This window comes from Pelophylax lessonae (assembly GCF_965119305.1).
Source record: "Pelophylax lessonae genome assembly, chromosome: 11".
NCBI classification, from domain to species: domain Eukaryota; kingdom Metazoa; phylum Chordata; class Amphibia; order Anura; family Ranidae; genus Pelophylax; species Pelophylax lessonae.
The window spans coordinates 148361726-148385034 of record NC_138778.1 but is presented as its reverse complement, the minus strand read 5'-3'; the positions used below and the strand labels follow the sequence as shown (position 1 = coordinate 148385034).

At 44.1% G+C, this 23309-nt stretch overlaps 1 protein-coding gene across 1 annotated transcript in view; it reads left to right on the top strand.

Annotated features, from left to right (window-relative positions):
- ERBB2 (erb-b2 receptor tyrosine kinase 2) overlaps window positions 1-23309 on the top strand; it is a gene marked incomplete at its 3' end in the record, with an annotated part of 299046 nt that overhangs the window by 242839 nt on the left and 32898 nt on the right. The window contains exons 16-21 of the mRNA XM_082272837.1: window positions 6956-7003; window positions 7095-7230; window positions 11161-11283; window positions 14756-14854; window positions 16667-16852; window positions 19542-19697. Of these exons, the coding sequence (XP_082128963.1) occupies window positions 6956-7003; window positions 7095-7230; window positions 11161-11283; window positions 14756-14854; window positions 16667-16852; window positions 19542-19697 (748 nt within the window). The remainder of the gene's footprint in view (window positions 1-6955; window positions 7004-7094; window positions 7231-11160; window positions 11284-14755; window positions 14855-16666; window positions 16853-19541; window positions 19698-23309) is intronic.

Sequence of the window (23309 nt, the reverse complement as noted above, 5' to 3'; positions counted from 1 at the left end):
TTCATTGGTGGACACAGCACCCACCCATCTATGGAGTTGTTTTTTTTTTTCTTCTGACATTGTAACAAAACTACCTATCGCAGGAAGTGGGAGTATATCCTCTGAGACTACCCCATAGGCATAGTCAAGTTTTTTCCTGCCTAGTGTCCTACTCCTGTAAGGGGAGGTATGGAGGTGCTGTGGTGCGAGCTGTGGGAAACAATAATGATTTGGTCCAATTTTACCTGAAGACCCGTGACTAAGGAGAATGAATTTAGGACCGGAAGGGGCCCCCTCTAGAGATGGGCCAGCATAATTTAGAAATAGCAGGTCGTCATCAGCGTACAGTGCCACCCTCTCCTCCAGCCAGCCGATGCGCAAACCTTTAATGTGTGGAGAGGTACAGAGAGTCTCTGCCACAGATTTGATGGCAAATAGGGCTGGAGCGAGAGGGCAACCCTGCCGGGTACCCCTAGACAGGGAAAAAGAACGGAATAAACCCCCTCTAAACTTACTAGCAGAGGTAGGGTGTTTGTAAAATACTTGGAGCCATTTAATAAACACTAGCGGGAAACCCATTCTGCGGAGGACCTCCCAAAGGAATGGCCTGTCAATCGTATCAAAGGCCTTTTCAATGTCAAGGGAGGCCACAACTCTGGAGCCCGTGTTGTGCGTGGATATTAGTGTGCATCCTTCGCAGGTTGGTGTCAGTTGTTCTGTTGGCCATGAAACCAGTTCGGTCTATCTCAATGATAGTCGGTAAAAGGGGTTGCAGTAGTAAGGTAATCAGTTTAGTAAGAATTTTAAAGTCCGTGTTAAGGAGGGCAATTGGTCTGTAGGAGGCACAGGAAGTTGGGTTTTTGGGTGGTTTGTGAATTAGGACAACATGAGAATGGCTCATGGAGGGCAGTGGGTCTCCAGCAGTCAAACATTCAGAGTAAATGGGGGCCAGGAGGTCATTATGAGTCCTGTAGAAATCAATGGGGAGACCATCTGGGCCCAGGGACTTCCCTGCAGGTAAGGATTTGAGTGCTGCCAGGACCTCATCAGAGGTATTCGGCCTCACCAAATCTTTGCGTTCCACATCCGAAAGCCAGGTCCTCCGTCCGAAAATCATGTGGCAAATCGGAGGTGTAAAGAGAGTTGTAGAACTTGGCAGTGAGGAGGCCGACTCCCCCGTGAGGGCCCTGATTTTAAGTATCAGACTCAGGGGCCAGTCAAGTTGTGCCAACATCGCCAGCAGGCGCCCATTATGGTGCCCTTGTTCAAAAAAATCTTTGTCTGTTAGAGATCTAACTTAGTAATCTTGGCTAAATGGAGATGGAGCTCCCACTTCTTAGCATGGAGAAATATCTTATAAAACTCAATTTTTGTCATACATTTAGGCCAAAATGTATTTAGCTACATGTCTTTGATTAAAAAAAAGAAAAAAAAACTCAATAAGCGTATATTTATTGGTTTGCGCAAAAGTTAAACCTTCTACAAACTATGGTGTGTATATACTGGAACTTATGCAGCTTTAACTTTCTGACTGCCTATCTCTTTTCTTGAAGGGCTAAAATGGCAGGACAGTACAAACCCCCCAAAATTGCCCCTTTTTGGAAAGTAGACACCCCAAGAAATTTTCTGAGAGGCATGTTGAGCCCATTGAATATTTAATTTTTTTTGTCACCGGTGTTTGAAAAATTACAAAAAAATTATATATATATATTTTTACACAAAGTTGTCACTAAATGATATATTGCTCAACACATGCCATGGGTATATGTGGAATTACACCCCAAAATACATTCTGCTGCTTCTCTTGAGTACGGGGATACCACATGCGTTAGACTTTTTTGCAGTCTGGCCAAGTACAGGACCCGAAACCCCAATCACTACCTTCAGGTTTTCTAAGGGCGTAAATTGTTGATTTCACTCATCACTACCTATCACAGTTTCAGGGGCTATGAAATGCCAAGATAGCACAAAACCCCCCAAATTACCCCCTTTCCGGAAAGTAGACACATTGAGCGATGTGGATGAAGAAATCTCTGCCAGAACAGAAGTGTGTGTTATGCCCACCATTAGACCTGCCAGCTTCCACCCACTTCTAATGATGGGCATACATGTAATGTTCTTTTTTTTTTTTTTCTTTCAGCCCATGGGCTGAAGGGAAAAAAGAACATAGCAGATTCCTCTATTTGCATCGATCGATGTGGATAAAGAAATCTCTGCCAAGAAAAGTGTTAAATATATGGCGAAGCATAGGGGAGATCCTTCCTCTGTGTCAACCCCATCCTCTATGCTTCGCCATATATGCTGTTTTTTATTTTTTTATAACTGCGGTGGTGAACCACCTTCTACAGCGCTGCCATCATTGATTTATGTATGTGCTGAGAGCAAACGCTGTTGCTGTCAGAATAAACAAATCAGTGCGGCACCTGCAAAGCAAACAAGGGTCAACAATAAAACACAGTAACCATAAAACATTACATTATAATAGCATACAGTACAGTAGAATGGTGATATCTGAAAAGCAAAATATGGTAACAATGAAAAACCGTAACAATAAAACACTACAGTATAACAGTATATTATGAAGTACAGTAAAAGTAGAGTAAGAACAGAAAATTAACTAAAAAAAGCGACATTTATTTTTGGCTTTATTTATTTTTTGACATTTTTATTTTTTTTTATAACTGTAAAACGTTCCAGGTTAGGGTCTCTCAAAATTCGATTGCTATCTAACATCTTTCGAGACCCTGTCTGTAAAAGTGTGCCCTAGACTGTGCCATGCTATACCCTATACTAATATACTAATACTCTACTAATGTGTGGTAGCGACGGAAACAGTCCTCAATGCTGAGACCAGGTTGGCCAGGACAGGAGGGACATAAATAGCGGGTGTCACGCTTATATCTACGTTTTTTACAGACACGACATCCTCTTTGGGGTGCTCTTTGGGTATGGGGTACCAGGGAGGACATCCGGAAAATGCCTCTCATGCCGCTGCCGGCTCATTGTATCGGCTCACTGCATCTGGATTGTGGATTTGGGGCCACAGCACCTTCTGGATACAGAAGGGCTGTGATGATCTCTTCCTGGAATTTTAGTATATTTTTGTATAGCATGTAGGCGTTCAGCAGAGCCAATTGAAATAGGTATACAGACTCTTTTTTTGTACCAGTGTCTGGCCTTACGGGCAATTAAGTATGGCGCCATTATCTGGTCGGTGAAGTCCACCCCTACCATGTTAAGGTTGTATTCATGGAATTCATGGACACAGAGGGGCTTCTCAACAACACTAGTCGCCGTTGCAATTTAGACTCGTATCTGCGTGAATGGAGGACAGAACGAAAACATTCCGTGTGTCCCTCCACTGCAAGCAATTTATCAGACTTCAAGCAGGCTCTCTCCCCCCGTCTTAAGTCGGGAATCTACAAGCTGTTGTGGGAAGCCCCGGCGATTAAGTCTCATGGTGCCACATGCGCCAATTCCAAATTCAAAAAGGTGACTAAAAAGTGGCACGCTTGTGTAATATTTGTCCACATATAAATGGTACCCCTTTCCGAATAAGGGTGACACCAAGTCCAAAACAATCTTGCCACTGCTCCCCATGTCTGGGCAGTTAGGGGGACTCCACAGTGCTATCTTTTTCTTTGTAAATCCGGAAACAACATGTATAGCCTGTTGCCCTGTCAGAGCTTCTTGACCCCCATATCTGGCACGCTTTCTGGGGAGAAACTGTTTGAAAGCAAGGCGGCCAGAAAATGTAATCAGGGACTCAAGCAAACTTTTGGTTGAACTGATTTACGAGGGGTCGAATTTTGTGGAGCCAGTCATATCCAGGGTCACCCCGAGGACGACAGAGTTTATTGTCACTGAAGTGCATGAATTGCAAGATTTGCTCGTATCTAGTCCTGGCCATGGCAGCAGAGAACATGAGCCTATAATGAATTGGGTCAGTGAATCAATATGACCGCAACTCACTCTTTTTAGTAATGCCCATGAGGAGGGATAGGCCCAGAAAGGTTTTAAATTCAGAAACTGATACTTTTTTATGCAAAGTCTCTGGCAAGGGTCAAATTTGGATTTGCGGCGATTAATTTAATCGGGTTGGCCAGTGAATGGGGGAATTACGGGCGCTGCAGAAGTGGTGGACTCCCAATCAGGATTTGCAAGCGCATCAGGAAGGGCACTATGGGCTCTACGGGCCTGTCTTTGACTTATTGGTGGCTGTGGGACACTACTTGTGCTAGCCACTGCACCATCTTGAACTGCACTTATGGGACTTGCCACGTCACCAAGTTTTACTGCAGTGTTGGTTTGACTATGACCAGGATGTACTAGGCCGCTGGTGCTTGCCAGTTCACCAAGGTTGAGCGGCACTAGTACCGATACTCTGCTGCATACGAGAACCCTGCAGTTGTTGCACCCCAGCAACAGAACTTGTTGGGCATGCCTGTCCTTGGCAGGGGCCACTACTCTGTCATCAGAGCTATCTGTCAACGTGCCACTGCTCTCTACAGGTTTGAATACTGAGCCTGATTCTGACAGTGAGGCTTCCCCATCGCTCTCATCTGTCATGCTCAGCTTCGTGTAGGCTAGTGTACCTCTGTTTGGACATTTTGGCCAATAAATTTATAGGTACCTAGTGTGACTCACAGGTAAAAAAGCACCTGGTTTTTAAGGACTGTTTGAACCGCTACCAAAAAATGTAACTGCTAGTGCTAGTAGCGATCAGGCCTGACTCTAACTCTACCGATGCGGTTTAGTGTGCTGTGTATTGGAAGTGACAGTAATCTGCTGATTCTGTACTTCTTGGGGGGGGGGCTAAATGCAGGTGCTGGCAGGTGTCGGGGCTGATCCTGCTAATGCTGCATTTTGGGAACTATTGGGGACGCTAGTATAGTTCTGATCAGATCAAAGATATTGAGCTTTTCAGACACTATACTAGTAAAGGAGGTGTTTAGTGTGTGTTGGTGTATCACTGGCAATCAAAGGGTTAAAATGTATTACTAAATATGCGGCGGGGATCTGACGCTATCCTGGATTGACACTAACATTAACGCTAACTGCTGTCACCTGTGACACTACTTCTGGTTTCAGAAAAAAGATCTGTACACTATGAAAATGACACACTGACAGGGCAAAGAAGGGGTTAACAGGGTTAAATCTTTATTGGGGGGTGGATGGCGGGTACCCTAAACCTATCTGGGACAGAAACTAACTACCACGAACTGTCTCTCACACTAACTGAAGTCACAAGTGACACTAATACAGTGATCAGTACATTATCTGTATACTGGTATATAGTGTACACTGTGACAGGGAGTGAAAGGGTTAACTGGGGGTTGATCAGGGGGCTAAATGTGTGCCTATGTGTACTGGTGTGAGTGTAGTGCTTGTGTACTCACGGTAGATGTTATCTCCTCTCACGCCGGAACCGAAAAGGACTCCAGGAGAGGAGATTGCATAATTTCCTGTGCCTGTGACTACATTACATTTTTCTGCAATTGGTCAGAACCGATCACCAGGTCCAGGCAAAGATTCATTGGCCTGGACCTGATGGCTGATCAGTTCTGAACCGAATCAGCACATCGCGGGGACTACGTGCGTGCACCCCCCAGCGTGTGACCGACGTACAGTTACGTCGGTTCGCACAGCCGAGCCACCTTGCCGCAGTAAATGGGCGGTGGGTTGTCGGCAACTGGTTAAGGTAACGAAAGAGCACCGCTCTTTTAAATTTAGAGTTCAAAGCATGCACATTCCAGGACAGGATAGTGAACGCGGTGTCATTAAGAGACGCCATCATGCATGTAGGGTTAAATATTTGTTTGCGAGGGATATAAAGGCCCTCTAGGGCATCTCAGTAGCAGCAAAGACCAAGGGAGCCAGCAAGACCAAGGGGTCTCAGCGAGTGTCCAGATATGCGGAAGCAGCCTTTAGGAGTGTCGAAGAACCGGGTTTGGTCGCCATTGGTAATTCTCAATCTGCTGGGGTATAAGAGGCCAAAACGGATCCCTTTTTCCCGTAGCCTCTGCCACACCTCTGTAAAGGACTTGAGACGTCGTCGTACCTCTTGAGAGTAATCTGGGAAAAACAATAGTTTGGCATTTTCATACTTTATCTCAGGCAAAGCACAAGCAGCCGCCATGATGCGGTCGCGATCTCTATAATTAATTATGGGCAGAAGAAAAGGGTGAGCTGGGGCCCCAGGTTTGGGAGGAATTGGTGGGACCCTGTAAACCTTCTCCACCACAAAGGTGAGCGGCATGTTGTCTAGGCCAAAGAGAGTGGAAGGAGCCGTTCCGTGAACTCCGCAGGTATTCAGATGTTGTTCCTTCTCAAGCCATTTTAAGTGTCAATTGCCCGTTCCTGGAGCGCCTTTACCTGCAGTTGTAGGGCCTAGTAGATCCCTGAAGTCCAACCAGACTGTAGAGACCTTATCCTCCACTTCTGGGACCGAGACCGAAACTTGTCTAGGTCCTGCCGGATAAAGCTGATATCTGTCGCCAAAAAAAAAATCAATCTTGGCAGTCAGTGTCTCTTTGCAAGCTGTAATTGCAGCCAGGATCTCCGCACTAGAGGGGAAATCAGCTGCTGCCGACCCAGCGGCGGTCTGGGTGCTGGCAGACATCACTGAGACAGAAGGCCTCGTGGACAAGATGGCTGATGAAGAAGAGGGGCAGAGAGCACTCGGGCCTGGCTGCGTGGATCGGGTCTTGGAATGACCCATCTAATCTGTGCTGAATGGTGGAGGAGAGTCTCGGGCAGCTGGAAAAGCGGGTGGTGGTCACCGGAGAGCAGAACAAGGGCTGAAAGCAGGGTGCATGATCGGCGCTCCAGCGATGTACTTCTGCTCTGCTTTGCATGCTAGCCACGCTTCCCCAGCTTGCTTTTGCTTTGGATAAAGTGGGGAAGAGCCACTGGCAGATTTTTATTGCTTTTGGAAGGTTTCCTATAAACTCACTTTTTTCCATTTGTGATACAGGTGTGATAAACTAGATGAGAAAGGATGCCCTATCATTGTGAACAATAGGTGAGTGGTGCCATTGTCGTGTTAGAAATGTATGGTGGTGGGTTAGAGCTCTGCTTTTTTTGTCACTTACCCATTTTTCTTTCCTCCGCAGCCATATTTACATGATCGTGGCGGTAGTGGGCAGCATATTCCTTGTTGTGACTATTGCAGTTGGCCTTGTACTTTTTGTCAAACGCAGGAAGCACATGAAAAAGAAGCTCACCATGCGACGCTTTGTGGATAATGAGGTAAAAGGCATTATGGGGATCAACTTTTTTTTTTTTACTGGTATGCCTATTCATATCCCTTTTGGTCCTTCATGAGCAAGGAAGGCCTGAGCTGAGTTTTTACACAAGGCTTAGGGCTTGTTCACACCATAACATCACATAAGTGCATGAAAACTGATGGGAAAACTGCACAGATTTCACTTGCAGAGACACTAGTTTACCTAAGTTTCACACTAGTTTACCTCAGTTTTCATGCACGTCTGTTATACACAAACTGGCATTACATCCTGTGTCATCACTTCTGTCCCGGCCATTGCTGTCCCCGCCATTGCTGTCCCCGCCATCGCTGTCCCCGCCTTCACATATCACCAGTGAGGCAGCATCTGTTTCCCCTCCTCACAGCACACCATGCTCTGTTTCCCGCTAGAGCCCTTCAGGAAACTTACCCAAGCAGTTTTCATGCACTTGGACATCAGTTTTGATGCACGTCTGTTAAACACAAACTGACGTTACATCCTGTGTCATCACTTCTGTCCCCGCCATCGCTGTCCCGCCCTTTACATACCACCAGTGGGGTAGCATCTGTGTTCCCTCACAGCATACCATGCTCTGTTCCCCACTAGAGCCCTTCAGGAAACGTACCCAAGCGGCAGCATCCCAGGGGGGAGAAGGCGAACTGTAAGCTCACAAAGCGCCACTCTGCATTCCTCTCCACTTTTTGTCACATGGGAGGCATGCAAAGCGGTGCTGTCCGTTTTTAGCTACAATCCGGTGTGGAGATGTGAGGGGAAACTGCCGACATGCTGCATAATCCAACACCGCTCCGCAACAGACATCACACCTCCTTTTTAATGTGAACGAGACACATAGAAAACCATTGTTTCCTGTGTGTCATGCAGAGACCAGGTTCTTGTACTACTTCAAGGCGACTTCTATCTAACTTCTATTCTCTTCTATTACATACTATTCTATACTTCTATCAAAGTAGTACTCAAGTTGCCAGGAACCTATTTAGCGCTCGTAGAAAAACATGCTCAGATTCATCAAGGTGTATCCAAGAAGGAGTAGAGTCAAAATAATAGCAACATCCGTCCCAACTATTTGTAAGAGATACTTCCAGCATCATTGAGTGGTGCACCATACGAGACACATACCAATGGAGCTAAAGTCCCCGTTGTAAGGAGTTATCACTTCAAGAATCAAAGCAAAAACAGAGGGGGGGTACACTCCAGAGTGACCTCTCAGGTGCTATCAGCCTTGGGATATCCCACAATTGTAGATCAGAATCAATCCATACATCCCAAATTGTGAAATTTCTTTAGGACATCCCTGAGATTTGTACTTTTCTTTGTAAAAGGGAATTACAGAGTTAATAAGAGATTTAAAATAATTTGAAGGTAGTGGCTGAGTTCCACCGTAATACATTCACCTTCCTAACAAAGAATAACAGCAGGCCTAGCAGGGTCCTGATTGCCCTGATTGGGGCTACTGTCTCCACTAGGCTGATTATGCATCTGCCTGAGACAGATCCACAAATTGCCATATTTAATGTAATAAATATCAGCGCAACCCTGTAAAATTTTGAAAATCATAGAAATTGACACTATGGCTACAAAAAATATAAAACCTTTTTAAAGTGGAAATTCAGCCAAAAACTAACTCTAAATCTACCTGCAGCCACATTCTAAGAAAAATCTATCTAACCATGTGAAGCAAAAATTGCTATATATGGCTTGGAAATGCCTGGAAAAGGGACGTCACCCGTTGAAGTAGTACAGGAACCTTTTCTGAAGTCGGAGCGACTTCGGTAGTTCTAAGTAGGACAGCTCCCATTGATTAACATGGGATTTCACATGTCACGTGGCTTGGGGTCTCACAAGTCGCAGCAGTGTGAACCGAGCCTGGAGCCAAAGTGCCTGGAGCCATGGTATGCCCAGAATGCTCTGATTTGTAACTTTTGATGCTCACGCATGCTTATTTCCCATTGCAAAGATGATTCTGTGCCATCAGATTTTATTACCAAAGCTTTAATTGGTTGCTTTGCTTTGGAAAACCTGGAGGTGCACATACATATTTTTCCAAAAAATAATACAAAATAACTAAAAGTTACAATCAGGTCCATAAATATTGGGACATCGACACAATTCTAATCTTTTTGGCTTTATACACCACCACAATGGATTTGAAATGAAACAAACATGATGTGCTTTAACTGCAGACTTTCAGCTTTAATTTGAGGGCATTTACATCCAAATCAGGTGAAAGGTGTAGGAATTACAACAGTTTGTATATGTGCCTCCCACTTTTTAGGGACCAAAAGTAATGGGACAGATTAACAATCATGAATCAAACTTTCACTTTTTAATACTTGGTTGCAAATCCTTTGCAGTGAATTACAGCCTGAAGTCTGGAACACATAGACATCACCAGACGCTGGGTTTCATCCCTGGTGATGCTCTGCCAGGCCTCTACTGCAACTGTCTTCAGTTCCTGCTTGTTCTTGGGGCATTTTCCCTTCAGTTTTGTCTTCAGCAAGTGAAATGCATGCTCAATCGGATTCAGGTCATGTGATTGACGTGGCCATTGCATAACATTCCGCTTCTTTCCCTTAAAAAACTCTTTGGTTGCTTTCGCAGTATGCTTCGGGTCATTGTCCATCTGCACTGTGAAGCGCCGTCCAATGAGTTCTGAAGCATTTGGCTGAATATGAGCAGATAATATTACCTGAAAAACTTCAGAATTCATCCTGCTGCATTTGTCAGCAGTCACATCATCAATAAATACAAGAGAACCAGTTCAATTGGCAGCCATACATGCCCACGCCATGACACTACCACCACCATGCTTCACTGATGAGGTGGTATGCTTTGGATCATGAGCAGTTCCTTTCCTTCTCCATACTCTTCTCTTCCCATCACTCTGGTACAAGTTGATCTTGGTCTCATCTGTCCATAGGATGTTGTTCCAGAACTGTGAAGGATTTTTTAGATGTTTGGCAAACTCTAATCTGGCCTTCCTGTTTTTGAGGCTCACCAATGGTTTACATCTTGTGGTGAACCCTCTGTATTCACTCTGGTGAAGTCTTCTCTTGATTGATGACTTTGACACACATACACCTACCTCCTGGAGAGTGTTCTTGATCTGGCCAACTGTTGTGAAGGGTGTTTTCTTCACCAGGGAAAAAATGATCGGTCATCCGCCACAGTGGTTTTCCGTGGTCTTCCGGGTCTTTTGGTGTTGCTGAGCTCACCGGTGCGTTCTTTCTTCTTAAGAATGTTCCAAACAGTTAATTTGGCCACACCTAATGTTTTTGCCATCTCTCTGATGTTTTTTTTTTTTTTTTTTTTTCAGCCTAATGATGGCTTGCTTCACTGATAGTGACAGCTCTTTGGATCTCATATTAAGAGTTGACAGCAACAGATTCCAAATAGCACACTTAAAATTAACTCTGGACCTTTTATCTGCTCCTTGTAAATGGGATAATGAGGGAATAACACACGCCTGACCATGGAACAGCTGAGCAGCCAATGTCCCATTACTTTTGGTCCCTTAAAAAGTGGGAGGCACATGTACAAACTGTTGTAATTCCTACACCTTTCACCCGATTGGATGTTAATACCCTCAAATTAAAGCTGAAAGACTGCTGTTAAACCACATCTTGTTTGTTTCATTTTAAATCCATTGTGGTGGTGTATAGAGCCAAAAAGATTAGAATTGTGTCGATGTCCCAATATTTATGGACCTGATTGTAACTTTTAGTTATTTTGTATTATTTTTTGGAAAAATATGTATGTGCACCTCCAGGTTTTCCAAAGCAAAGCAACCAATTAAAGCTTTGGTTTAGAATTGTGTCAATGTCCCAAGATTTATGGACCTGTCTGTATGTTTCTTCTATACGTGAGGGTATTGATATTTTTTATAAGCAGTAACACTTAAATGTATTGTGTACAGTTGGTGGAACCGTTAACCCCAAGTGGTGCCATGCCTAACCAAGCACAGATGAGGATTCTGAAGGAGACCGAATTGAAGAAGATGAAAATTCTGGGGTCTGGTGCTTTTGGCACGGTGTTTAAGGTGAGAATTATTTCTGCATCAAAGTTCTCTAGTGCTAACGCCATTACACTTTACATAGTAGTTAGGGCAGTTGGGGACAAATCAACGATACACAATCCTCAATTTTTTAAAGATTTCTGAAGAACATGGTTTATTACTTCATCAGTGTACTGAACCATGACTACTGTATATTACTGTAAAACGAACTCTTGCTGGGAAGAACCACCATTAGGCTAAGCCCTGGTTCATGAAAGAGAAAAATGAGACGCAAACACCTAGTGCATTACCCGTGGGCACCTTTAAAAAGTTTTATTAAAATGCCAAAGACATACTCAGACATGAAGAGCAAAATCGCATATAGAGAGTCCACCACATGTGGAATGGAACATGTCCCTGTGTTAGGACCTCTGACGCATTTCGGGAGTCAAGCTCCCTTCCTCAGAGCTTGTCTTACTTTCAGCAGACCCAAATATACAGTGGTGATCAAAAGTTTGGGCACCCCAGGTAAAAATTTGTACTAATGTGCATAAAGAAGCCAAGGAAAGATGGAAAAATCTCCAAAATGCATCAAATTACAGATTAGACATCGTTATAATATGTCAACAAAAGTTAGATTTTATTTCCATCACTGACACTTTCAAAATGACAGAAAACAAAAAAATGTCATCTGCAAAAGTTTGGGCACCCTGCAGAACTTATAGCATGCACTGCCCCCTTTGCAAGGCTGAGACCTGCCAGTGTCATGGATTGTTCTCAATCATCGTCTGGGAAGACCAGGTGATGTCAATCCCAAAGGTTTTAAATGCCCAGACTCATCTGACCTTGCCCCAACAATCAGCACCATGGGATCTTCTAAGCAGTTGTCTAGAAAACTGAAACTGAAAATAGTTGACGCTCACAAAGCTGGAGAAGGCTATAAGAAGATAACAAAGCGTTTTCAGATGTCAATATCCTCTGTTCGGAATGTAATTAAGAAATCAGGAACAGTGGAAGGTAAAGCAAGATCTGGAAGACCAAGAAAAATATCAGACAGAACAGCTCGCAGGATTGTGAGAAAAACAATTCAAAACCCACGTTTGACTGCACGATCCCTCCAGAAAGATCTGGCAGACACTGGAGTTGTGGTACACTATTCCACTATAAAGAGATAGTTGTACAAATATGGTCTTCATGGAAGAGTCATCAGAAGAAAACCTCTTCTACGTCCTCACCACAAAAATCAGCGTTTGAACTTTGCAAATGAACATATAGACAAGCCTGATACATTTTGCAAACAAGTTCTGTGGACTGATGAGGTTAAAATTGAACTTTTTGGGTGGAATGAGCAAAGGTACGTTTGGAGAAGAAAGGGCACAGAATTTAATGAAAAGAACCTCTGTCCAACTGTTAAGCATGGGGGTGGATCAATCATGCTTTGGGGTTGTATTTCAGGCAGTAGCATAGGGAGCATCTCACGAGTAGAAGGAAAAATGGATTCAATAAAATTTCAGCAAATTTTGGATGGTAACTTGATGCCATCTGTGAAAAAGCTGAAGTTAAAGAGAGGATGGCTTCTACAAATGGATAATGATCCTAAACACAGCTCGAAATCCACGGGGAATTACTTTAAGAGGCGTAAACTGAAGGTTTTGCCATGGCCTTCACAATCTCCTGACCTCAATATAATTGAAAATCTATGGAAAGACCTTAAAAGAGCAGTGCGTGACAGAAAGCCCAGAAATATCAAAGAACTGGAAGACTTTTGTAAGGAAGAATGGGCACAGATACCTCAAACAAGAATTGAAAGACTCTTGGATGGCTACAAAAAGCGTTTACAAGCTGTGACACTTGCCAAAGGGGGTAGTACAAGATATTAACTCTGCTGGGTCCCCAAACTTTTGCAGATGCCATTTTTTTGTTTTCTGTTATTTTGAAAGTGTAAATGATGGAAATAAAATCTAACTTTTGTTGACATATTATAAGAATGTCTAATCTGTAATTTGATGCCTTTTGGAGATTTTTCCATCTTTCTTGGCTTATGCACATTAATACAAATTTTTACCTGGGGTGCCCAAACTTTCGATCACCACTGTACCTCTGCTGTACCCTGAAAATGCTACCCTTTGTCTTCAATCCCTCCTGAAAACTAGCAGTGTGATTTCTAACCTGTGAATGTTTTTGGGTACTCCTGAGCCTTATAGCTATATTTCGAAAATGTGAAATGTACTGCCTTCTACTAGGCACCTGGTGACATTTGGAGTGAGATTTAGTGATGATAATATAATACTGTGCAGCTCACGGTTCTCTTTCCTGGAGAGGAAGACCTACATTACTTGAGGACCTGCAGTGCAAGGATCTCTCTGATCGCTAAGGATCATTCTCCTGATGATGCAGAGAACTGTAGGTTTACTGCATATATTAGTCAAGCTGCTCCCAAACCAGGGTTTCGCTCTACCCACTGAAGGACTGTGGGTTATAACTTAAAGTGGAGCTCCACCATAAAGGGAAAGCTTCACTTGTTTGCTTCCTCCCCCCCCCCCTCCGGTGCCACATTTTGGCACCTTTAGGGGGCAGTAGGTACCTGTTTTTTACGGGTACCCGTCCCCACTTGCAGGAGACCTCTCCACCGCCTGATTCCTCTGAAGTTTGGCCCCTCTCCTCCTTCCTCTGCTGCCAGGCCAGTTGGAAAGCGCAACGCACTTCGTGCATGCTTTGTGCTGGTTTCCCCTACCACAAACGGTGGTGGCAGCAACCAAGAACTGATCAGAAAATCAGCTAGGGTGCCGACATCACGGGCTTCCTGGACAGGTACCCATCCTCACTTCCGGGAGACCTCTCCGCCACAAGATTCCTCTGAAGTTTGGCCCCTCTCCTCCTTCCTCTGCCGCCAGGCCAGTTAAAAAGCGCAGCGCACTTCGTGCATGCTTTGTGCTGGTTTCCCCTACCACAAAATGGTGGTGGCGGCGGCACCTGAGAGCTGATCAGAAAATCAGCTGGGGTGCCGACATCACGGGCTTCCTGGACAGGTAAGTGTCCTAATATTAAAAGTAAGCAGCTACAGTATTTGTAGCTGCTGACTTTTATTTTTTTGGAGGGGGCAGAACTCTTCTGAAGTGCTAAAAAAAAAAAAAAAGTGAATGAGGGGTTAGATGCAAATTAATATTTTGCTATTCGCTGGAAGCCGATATATTTTGGGGATTGTTGCAAATTTTAACAGATGACGTTCAAAAGAATAAATATATATATATTGTGACACATCATCTGTGAGAAGCTTATTCTTTTAAAGACATTTTTACCTCTGAATAACCAATGATGGCTTCTTATGTGATCCCTTGCAAGTTGGTCATCTCTACTACCTGCATTTTGTTTGATAATGTGCAGTCCATTGAATGCAGTTACCAAGGATTCTGCAATCAGTATATGTATAATGTATGAGACGAGGTCTATGATGTCTAAACCTAATAAATGCAAGTCAACGTTGATCACTTTTTCATGGTGTTTCCTTTTATTTTAGGGTATCTGGATCCCTGATGGAGAGGACATAAAAATTCAGGTTGCTATCAAAGTGTTGCGTGAAAACACTTCTCCCAAAGCCAATAAAGAAATCCTGGATGTAAGTAGACTTTGAGATGTACAGTATGTACAGGTGCATCTCATACAATTAGAATATCATCGAAGGGGTAGTTTATTTCAGTAATTCAATTCAAAAAGTGAAACTCATATATTTTATATAGATGTGTTACTCACAGAGTGATCTATTTCAAGCATTTCTTTCTTTTAATTTTGATGATTCTGGCTTATAGCTAGGGAAAACCTGAAATTCAGTATCTCAGAAAACCAGAATATTACATAAAATAAAAAAATAAAAAAAAGGATTTTTAATACAGAAATGTTGGCTTGCTGAAAAGTATGTCCATGTACAGTATAGTATGCACTCATTACTTGGTCAGGGTATTGGGACTTTTGGCAGTGTGCCAAGTCCTGCTGGAAACTGAAATCAGCATCTCCATAAAGCTGGTCAGCAGAGGGAAGCATGAAGTGCTCTACAATTTCCTGCTAGAGGGCTGCGCTGACTTTGGACTTGATAAAACACAGTGGACCAACACCAGCAGATGACATGGCTCCCCAAATCATTACTTACTGTGGAAACTTCACACTGAACCTCATGCGACTTGGATTCTGTGCCTCTCCACTCTTTGTCCAGACTCTGGATGCTTGATTTCTAAATGAAATGCAAATTTTTTTCACAGTCTGTGATGATTTGAGGAGCCATGTCATCTGCTGGTGTTGGGTCCATTGTGTTTTATCATGTCCAAAGTCAGGGCAGCGCTCTACCGGGAAATTCTAGAGCACTTCATGCTTCCCTCTGCTGACCATCTTTATGGAGATGCTGATTTCATTTTCCAGCAGGACTTGGTGCCTGCCCACACTGCCAAAAATACCAATACCTGGTTTAATGATCATGGTCTCACTGTGCTTGATTGCCCAGCAAACTCACCTGACCTAAACCCCATAGAGAATCTGTGGGGTATTGTCAAGAGGAAGATGAGACACCAGACCCAACAATGCAGAGGAGCTGAACGCCGCTATCAAAGCAACCTGGGCTTCCATAACACCTCAGCAGTGCCACAGGCTGATCACCTCCATGCCACGCCGCATTGATGCAGTAATATATGCAGGAGACCTGACCAAGTATTGAGTGCATACTATACTGTACATGGACATACTTTTCAGTAAGCCAACATTTCTGTATTCTAAATCCTCCTTTTTTTTTTTTTTTTTATTGGTCTTATGTAATAATTCAATTTTGTGAGATACTACATTTTGGGTTTTCATTAGCAGTAAGCCATAATTTTTTGAGATGCACCTGTATATGGAATTGTGATTATATATTGCATTAAGAAAAATAAATTCAATAAATCTATCTATCGAAAATGATTTGATTTAGGCCATTGTGGTTCCTATTTTCACAACTAGACTTTTCACTTTCTGCCTACTAGTGTGGAATTCTGTTGACATAGAAATATGCAAACTAAACCACTGCCGGCTTGTCTTTTAAAGGTGTAAACAATGAGACAGTCATCCTCCACTTTGCAGCATTAACCTGGAAAAATATGCAGATCGTGATTTTTCCACCACTGGGTGTGTACCTGTTTTTGGTCAATGACTTAGTGGATAGTAAGCAAGGCTGAGGTTGACGGCACCTAAGCTTGCACCTTCAAAAGTAGGTTAGCAATGGCATCTCCCAAATTTTTATTTTATAGTAAGCAAGGCTGAGGTTGACGGCACCTAAGCTTGCAACCTCAAAAGTAGGTTAGCAATGGCATCTCCCAAATTTTTATTTTTTTTTCTTTGACAGGCTTCAGCTCTTGGTGGCTGCACTAACAGTGGTTTGGACATTGTTCCTTTGATTTTTTTGTTACAGGAGGCTTATGTCATGGCGGGGGTAGCAAGTCCTTATGTGTGTCGTCTGCTGGGCATCTGTCTAACATCCACAGTGCAGCTGGTTACCCAGCTCATGCCGTATGGTTGCTTACTGGAATATGTACGAGAGAATAAGGATCGCATTGTATCCAAAGATCTACTGAACTGGTGTGTGCAGATAGCGAAGGTATGGTGCAAAGAAAAACATTGATGTTTCCTAACCTCAATCATGCTATAGTATTGGCTGCCATTTGTGCAGATACACAAGGGCCTTCTGGGACTTAGGAGTTTATTTATACTAGATATGGTTTGGGCTAATGCTGGAACCTAGTCCTGTTGGCGGGTACTCCTGAACACTACTTAATTCTAGAGCAGTTGAAACACGGGAGACCTATTTAGAAAGCTCACAGAGCTGTAAAACCAATGTTATGGGTGACCTTGTCTTAACTGTTTTTGTAAAACAACGATTTTATATAAATAGCACAAAAAATGAATTTAAAACTCTATAAAACACATACAGCTAAAATATCTGACCTATATCCGGTAAAAACTGAATTTTTGTAAAATTTTACCGTAAAATTCCTTTCTCTGGGTCCTCCGACAGTCGTCGCCCACTCATACAGTCTTCACCAATGGGGTATTGACTTCATCTCCACAGGAGTAACTAGGCATAAGACTTGTTAAAAAACAAAGCATCTACATAGACACACCCATGGGGGCTGGTCCAATACCTCCCCTGCTATCAGCCATCCCAACTCAGTTTGGTAGCAAGCAGTTAAGTGTATAAGAACCCCAATAGAGGGGCGGGGGCGGCGACTGTCGGAGGACTCAGAGAAAGGAATTTTACGGTAAGATTTTACAAAACTTCTGTTTTTCTCTTACGTCCTCCGACAGTTGCCGCCCACTCATACAGTCTTCACCAATGGGGATGTCCTAAAGCAGTGTAGACATGAGGGGTGGGAAAACGCAACCGTCAGAAAAGGCAACGCAATACCCACATCAGAGAAAGGAACCTTACATGAACAGAAAGGTAACCCTCTGGGTAACAAAAAAGGCTCAACAGGTGAACAACCCCAACAGCCAGGGACCCGAAAACCAGGGTTCCCTTACGGCACTGCCGCACAGAGAACTTTGCGGCCAAAGGAGGCATCCACCGATGCCAGAACATAAATTTTGTAGAATTTGTAAAAGGTGTGCACAGACGACCAAGTCGCAGCCTTGCACACCTGGGCCACCGAAGCCTGATGCCGGAGAGCCCAGGACGTACTCACCGCTCTGGTAGAGTGCGCCTTGACAGGGAAGGGGCGGAACCAGTTCCTTTAACGAAAAGGCCTGAACAATTGTCTGTCTGATCAATTTTGAAATGGTCGCCGCAGACGCAGCCATACCCTTCTGAGGTCCCTCAGGAAGGACAAAGAGAGAATCTGATTTTCGAAAGGATTCAGTCGATGACAGGTAAACCCTGATCGCCCTGACAACATCCAAGGAATGCAAAGCAACCTCCTTAGGATGCTTAGGCTTCGCACAGAGCGAAGGCAAAACAATGTCCTCATTAAGGTGAAATTTCGAAACCACCTTTGGCAAAAAGGACAGATTAGGTCGCAAAACCACCTTATCACTATGAACCACCAGGTAAGGGGAGCGGCAAGACAACGCCGCCAACTCCGACGCTCTGCGACCAGAAGTGATCGCCACAAGATAGGCAACCTTCTTTGACAGCAGAGGTAACGAGCTTTCCCTGATGTTTTCAAACGGGGAACGTTGTAACACGGACAGAACTGAGTTGGGATGGCTGATAGCAGGGGGGATATTGGACCAGTGGGACAGCCCCCATGGGTGTGTCTATGTAGATGCTTTACAAAAAAAGTTGCACAACAGGAAGTTGCAGACTTTAAGGGCACATACTGATCAGGCAAAAAATTGTTTGATTAAAAACGTTAATATTTTATTGAAGGCATTTTCTAAAAGAACAAATCAAAAAAGGCATATATGCATACAACATATTAAAACCGAACTCTTAATGGGGAAAAAACTCCATATAAGTTCCAAATGGGTATGCAGGCATTATACATAATTTAATACAAGCGGTACGTGTGTTGTACTCGTCTGGAAAGGTCGATGCGTTTCGCATTACGCTTCTTCAGGACCACAGACGATTAGGTACTCTCTCCTGTAATGCAATGCACCAAGTCATCCATGGCAGATCAACAGCCAATGGGAGGTAAAAGGGGAACCCACCTCTGGTTTCAGTTAATTTCGGATGGAGAACGGCAGGGCAACAGGTGGTGCTTAAACTAGCAGGTAACAGGTTTAGGCCTTGTGAGCTGAAAAAATGAAAATTCACAGCTCAGAAGATTAGGGGCAGACAATTCAAGTGCTCAGGGGTAAGGGCACCCGGCTGACTCTCATGCACGATAGTTCGTACGCATAACTTGTAACCATGGGTTTTGTTACTGTAGACAAACAATACTTTAAAGGGTATACATCTGTCACAGAAAGGAGAGGGAGGGTAGTCCCATATCCCAAATGGATCTTAAAGAGACCTTTTCCTTTGGTATGTGTCTCCGCTCGTGTCCTGCCGGCATTCAGCATTTTTTCCTGTTCATGGGGAAGGGGAGCTAGGAGTGGAAAATGATCAGTTACCCAGAGTTCAGCTTTAGGGTCTTTGGGTTTCTATAATCTAATCTGAGCAATAAGCCGTTGCAAAAAAAAAAAAAAAAGAAATCCTCTAGTGGTTTGATTTACTCCCTATCCAGAACTTTGATTCTATAGAAATGGGAGTTGTACTTTAATGCCAATATGTTCTCTACTGTATGTACCAACGACAGCTATGTGAACGGTACAGCTCACTGTGGCATTGCTTGTGTTAATGACAGGGCATGACCTATCTAGAGGAGGTGCGGTTGGTGCACAGGGATCTGGCTGCCAGGAATGTATTGGTGAAGAACCCAACGCATGTAAAGATTACAGATTTTGGCTTGGCACGGTTGCTGGATGTGGATGAAACAGAATATCATGCAGACGGAGGGAAGGTAAGACATCATTGTACACACCAAATAACCCCATACTACCAATGAAAAAAGCATGCTAGCAACAAAAATAGCCTTAAATATAAAAATGTAGAAACTGATTAAAAAAGTAAGTAACATTTCTGTTGTCGGCTGCCCTGTTTTATTGTAGCCACTGCCCCAATAAAATGTGTAGTTGTAGGAGAGGCATCACATGCATGCATGCATGCATATATATATATATATGTGTGTGTGTGTGTGTGTGTGTGTGTGTGTGTGTGTGTGTGTGTGTGTGTATTATTAATATATATATATATATATTTATAACTATTAGCCATGGCACCCACAGAGGGGTAGTGGTTGTAGGAGCAGTTTGTACTGATGAGGGTACAGCACTGTACTGAGGAGGGTACAGCACAAGCATTGGCAGCTGACCCAACATTGTATTTAAAATGGCAGTAAATCACTGAGTGTTTTTTTTTTTTTGTTTGTAACCTGAAAGGTAAAGTCATAATGTGCTAGTATGCATCACATGCTAGCACATTGTTAAACTTACCTGAAAAGAAAGCCTTCCAGCGCCGAGTTATCCCCTCTGCAGGTGCTCCTATCTTCACCCAGTCTTCCTTTTAGGTTCGCAGACTCCAGCCGTGTCACTGGCCAGAGCGGCGATGACGTCACTCCCACGCACGCACATGGGAGCCACTGTTTACGGCACCATGGAACAGCCCGGATGGCCGTTCCTTCAGGTCGTATGTGACAGTGACGTCCCGGCTGCATGTACAGTAAATATCTCCTAAACGGTGCACGTTTAGGAGATGTTTACTATACCCATAGGTAAGCATTATTATAGGTAAAAGTCAGAGATGGGAGATTACTACCACTTTAATGTTCCGGGGGCAGTCTTAACCACTTGACCTGTAGAAAATGTACTCCACCCCCCACCTTTCATGATCATGCTATTTTTTGCGTTACTTTAAAACTGACAATTGCACGGTCATGCCACACTTTACCCAAATCAAATTTGTAATTTTTTTTTAAAAATCAACTTTCTTCATCAATTTAGGTAAATATGTATTTTGCTACATATTTTTAGTAAAAAGAAATCCCAATAAGCGTATATCAATTGCTTCTACTAACTATGGGATAGAATAGATTATGGAATTTTTTTTTTTCTCTTTTATGCTGGAAATGGCGGCGATCATGACTTCAAGCAGGACTGTGATATTGCGACAGACAATTGCACACTAACACTTTTGACATCTTGCGGGGACCAGTGACACTAATACAGTGATCAGTGCTGAAAAATATGCACTGTCACTGTACTAATGACACTGGCTGGGAAGGGGTTAAACCTCTAAGGTGATTAAAGCGTTAACTGTGTTTGCCTTGCCAGTGTTTTGTTGTGCTGCTTTTACTAAGGGAAGAGATGGATTCCAGTCCCTACTTTGCAGAGACACGGAATACATCTCTTCCCCTCTGTCAGAACTGAGATATGTCTGGATTACATAGGCAAATCTCAGTTTTCTGTGTATTGCAGACGATCGATGGGAAGACATAGCACCCGCAGATCGCACCCCCTACAGGCGGAAATGCAGAAACACATATATATACGTGGTCCTGCACAGGAGAGCCGTCCTGCAGCAGTAAAACTGCTATGGGGTGGACGTTAAGTGTTTAAAGTAGAATAAATACATATACAGGCACCTCTATCCATGTATGTGTTTATGACCTGGGGTCACCTTTGATTCAGTTAGTGCTTGTAAACGCTTACATATACACAATGAAGTGACTGGCCTCAGGTGATACATAGAGATGAAACAAATCCTCCTACAAATTGTACTTGTTTATCTGCAGTCTTCTCTTCTCTACATCTGTTCAAAGTGCTGAATTTTTAAAGATTGTCTGAGAGTTGAGAAAAAAATGGTCGGAGAGCTGAAGTTACACTCTGCAGAGCTCAGTGAGGAGAGCTCTGAGAGCTGATTGGAGGGAAGAGATACACCCCCCTTTACACAGCACACAGAATCAAAGCTGAGGCTGTCAATCTGCTGGAGATCCCTCCCTAGTCACCATATTTCTCTTGGTGTCAGAAGTGACTCATGCTGATAGCAGAGGAACAAAGCAGCAGACAGAAATGACACTTGGTGCTACTAACTGAGAGAAGTACGCATTATAGAGGAATATGCTTTGTTCATATTTTGGCTGTGGTTTACAACCACTTCAAGTGCATGTTTACGTAACGTACGGGCTAGCGTGTTTAAGTGTCTCATCTGTTTTAGACTTCCTGCAAACACTATTATCTTAACCACTGCAGCTCGGCCATTTTTTGCGATACAGCATTGCGTTACTTTAACTGACAATTGCGCGGTTGTGTGATGCTTTATCCAAAAACAATTTATTTTCTCTTGTTCATTGATGGACACAGCTCCTGATCTTCTTAACCATTGGGTTATACTGCCCCCTACAGGAGTAGGACACTAGGCAGAAAAAAAAAATCTGGCTACACCTATGGGCAGTCCCAGGGGGGTATACTCCTTCTCTCTGCTATAGGGCACTCAGTTTTTTTCTGCCTAGTCAGGATCAAGGACCTAGTTCCTTGCTGGGATCTTTGGTCCTTGCAATTTTTTTCTTTTTAGATGGAATTTTAGATGGAATCCTGGGCTGGATAATTGAGATCCAGTGGTCACCCCAGTCTGGCCAGCGAGCGCGTGCAGACCTCAGCTCCACGCTAGGTCAGCCGCGACATAGCCCCACCGGACCGTGGCTGGCCTGCAAATTAACTGCCTTGCGAGGTCGCATATGACCGGGTCTTGGCCTAAGTCACAGCATTCCTCCGGGCCGACAGCCCCCCATTTCAATGGCGAGGGGTTCTGTCTGGAACGGTGCCCACCTGGTTCCTGGTATGGTGAGTAGCTGTCCCCCTTCTTCCACTGGAGGGTTTTGGGGTGGACGTGGGCCCCTCGGGTGGTACTGCCAGAGTGGTGGGGGTTGTCCCTTAGTGTCTTACACTTTTTTGTGGGATCCTCCTGGTGACTCATGGAGTCTTTGGCGCACATCTCCCTACCTGATCCCTTCTCTCGGGCTGCGGGTCCCTCCAGGTCCGTGCCATCCATCAATCGATGATGCACTGACAACAGTCCTAGAGTCCCTTGTGCCCCAGGTGGAGGTGGCCTTTTGGCGACGGGCTGGCATAAAGAGCCCCTCGCCCTCCCCTGCCTTCTCTGTCGTCTCAGATACCGAATCTGATTTGGCCGCCGCAGACGTGGGCCACCCTGCTGGATCTGTGGGATCATGCGTCCTAAATCCTCAGATAGTGAGGAGGATTCCTCCACTTCTGCAACTGTGCACGGAAAGGCGCTGGTGGACACACTGATTGTAACTGTGCTTGAGACTTGAAGGTGGAGGACGCAGCTGCGGCGCAGGTTTCCTTTGGCTCTCACAAGCCATCCAGAGTGGCAAAGGAGTTCCCTTTCCCCTCCTATTTTGACAGAATTGTCACTGAAGAGTGGGGACAACCAAAGCGTCCCTTTGGGGTCCCTAAGTTAGTTGCTAGGCGATACCCCTATGAGGAGTCTCTTCTTAAGAAGTGGATTGTTCCTCCGGTTTGCAGATTAAACAGGGCAAGCTTGATTCTGGTTG